Source organism: Octopus bimaculoides, chromosome 1 (assembly GCF_001194135.2).
Source record: "Octopus bimaculoides isolate UCB-OBI-ISO-001 chromosome 1, ASM119413v2, whole genome shotgun sequence".
In the NCBI taxonomy this organism is placed as follows: domain Eukaryota; kingdom Metazoa; phylum Mollusca; class Cephalopoda; order Octopoda; family Octopodidae; genus Octopus; species Octopus bimaculoides.
Window position 1 is genome coordinate 99,245,371 of NC_068981.1, and position 2,649 is coordinate 99,248,019.

General features: G+C 38.7%; 1 protein-coding gene across 2 annotated transcripts in view; it reads right to left on the reverse strand.

Annotated features, from left to right (window-relative positions):
• The window catches only part of LOC106879277 (lon protease homolog 2, peroxisomal), a 37,014-nt gene that overhangs the window by 13,997 nt on the left and 20,368 nt on the right, over positions 1–2,649 (reverse strand). For both annotated transcript variants that reach the window (XM_052968590.1, XM_052968595.1), the window contains exon 13: positions 960–1,270. In XM_052968590.1, coding sequence (XP_052824550.1) covers positions 960–1,270 — 311 coding nt within the window. The remainder of the gene's footprint in view (positions 1–959; positions 1,271–2,649) is intronic.

Here is a 2,649-nt window from a genome sequence, read left to right on the forward strand (position 1 = left end):
ATTTCTCCGCTAGAAGTATTCCTACGCCCCCGACCCCGTCAGTGTTCCCTGCCCAGAAAATCTTGTACCTGTGTTCTTTGCCTGTGAGGAACCTTGCAGAACCTCCTCTCCATCTTACTTCCTGGATGCAGCACATATCTACGCATCTCCGTTCAAGCATCTCAACAATTTCACCAGATCTACCTTTCAGCGTGCCGACGTTGAGAGTGCCAATCCTAACAGTATGGGTGTTGGGGGTGTGGGCCTGTAGCCTGGGAAGAGGAAAAGCAGTGTCGTGTACCTGAAAAACTTTAATCTGCTGAGTATTAACTGGGTTCTCTTTTTGTTTTGTTTTTTTTTTGCATAAGCATAACATCTTTCAGGAAAAAAACAGAGTAGGAGGTTGCAATGTCCAAGTCTTTTCTTGGAGTATTAGTGACATGAGTGATGTCATTTAAAAGTGGGAATGAAACTGGATTACAGATGTAGTTTTTAAAGATACTGCATCACCTTATCGTATAATAACATGGGTGTACATGTACACACATGGACAGACACAGTAATATAGTAAGTAACATGATGACAGGGAATCAAAACAAAGATGCAGGCATAATTCATCAAGAAATTTTGGCCAAACATCATGAAGAGTGGTTATAGTAATATCGATTTCAGATTTTGGCACACGGCCAGCAAGTTCAGAGGATGGGTTAAATCGATTAATTTCACCCCAAGATTCAATTGGTGCTTTTTTATCGACCCTGAAAGGATGAAAGGCAAAGTCGACTTTGAAGTCAGAACATAAAGATGAACAACATACTGCTAAGCATTTTGCACAGTGTGCTAACGAATCAACCAGCTCACTGCCTTAATGATAATGGAATGGTTGTGATGAAGATAACAGAAGTAGTGGTGATAGTAGTAGTAGTGGTAATGGTGGTGGTTTATGAGATTTGACTGAGAGAAAGAACCAAACGTCTTACTCCAAGTATATCCTCTAGGGCAGTTTCATCAATAACAATAGGCGTGTCAGGAGGGTGAGCCATGGGAGATAACTCAGTGACAGCAGTCTCCAAGTTGTCACCGATAGAACTAACGTCTGTTGTGCCTGCAGTTGTAGTTTTCACATTCTCTTCCTCTGCATCTGTTGTGCTGGTTGGTTTTGAATCGTCTTCTTGCTTCAATGGTAGACTGGGTGAATAAGTTTCAGCCACCTGAACAGCCACAGCACGGCACACGGCTGCAATTGTTCGTTCCAGATTTCTCACTCCTGCCTCTCGGGTGTACTGTGAAACTAGAAAAAGAAAAAAGACATTATATTACATATTTTTTTATAAGCTAGTCCAGAGAACGAAGAGAATGAAATGCTATGATTTTTGCTGTTCCTCTCAGATCAAGAGTGAATCCTTTTTTCTTTTTCTTTCTTTTAGCTATTTAGTCATTAGATGCCAAACTACAAGGTCATGAAGACGTAAACAAACCAACAATGATTAAGGGTGGTTGGGCACAAACACATATACACACATACATACAGGATGTTCAGACTAAATTTGATGATTTTTTGGTCTCCCTTATTCAGGTACAGCTTGATGTACTGTTGAACAATCAATGGTATTGCAGAGCATAAAGTTGTAGTTCAGAAAAAGTGAGCTAACATGGAGGACTGGAAGCCATTTGAATATTGGTTTCAAATTTTAGCACAAGGCCAGCAATTTGAGGGAAGGGTATAAGTTGATTACATTACCTCAGTGCTCAACTGATACTTATTTTATCGATCCCAAAAGGATGAAAGGCAAAGACGACCTTAGCGAAATTTGAACTCAGAACATAAAGACAAATGAAATGCTGCTAAGCATTTTGCCCAATGCAGTAACAATTCTGCCAGCTCACCATCTTAAGCCATCTGAATACTGGAAAAGGGTCACCTGTATCATGATGATTCACACCAAGTATCAAAATGCTGCTCAATAATCTTTGGACATTGTAAAGGCTGTAAAATTTAATGTGCAGACAGACCCTAGGAGATTTAACTGGGGAAAAAGAAATATCTCAACCCCAATATTTTGTTTACTGCTTGATCTGAATTCTGATCCTATTGAAATCAACTTCAGCTTTCAGCCATCCAGGATCACTAAAACAAGAACTGGGTCTTGTTAATTCATATTTCTTCTTCCCAATATAAAAATGACCTTATATTTAATCAAATGGAAACATATATGCCTGTATTTATGCTTGTAGCTATTCGTAGTTGCTGGATTGGCTGTGTGGTTGTCATTAGACCAGAATGAGAGGAAAATAGTGAACACTGTGAGAAACATTTTTTTTTGTTTTGAAAAGAGAAAAGACAGAAGAGAGAAAGAAAAAAACACGTCCACTCTTTTGAACATCTGCGCAGGAAAAAAAGGATGGACAATGGTCACATGTGAGCAATGGGAGAGAGAGAGGGGAGAGAAAGAGGGGGAGAGAGAGACAGATAGAAAACGGTGAAGGGTAGAGGGGGAAAAAAAGAGAATTTGAGAAGGATGGAGGAAGAAAACAGTACAGAGTAGAGAGTTGCATCAAAAAGATGAAGATAAACTTACTTGGAAATGGATGTGTTGCATTCAATATAATAATACTAAATAATATATAATATATGTATATACATATATATATATATATATATATATATAT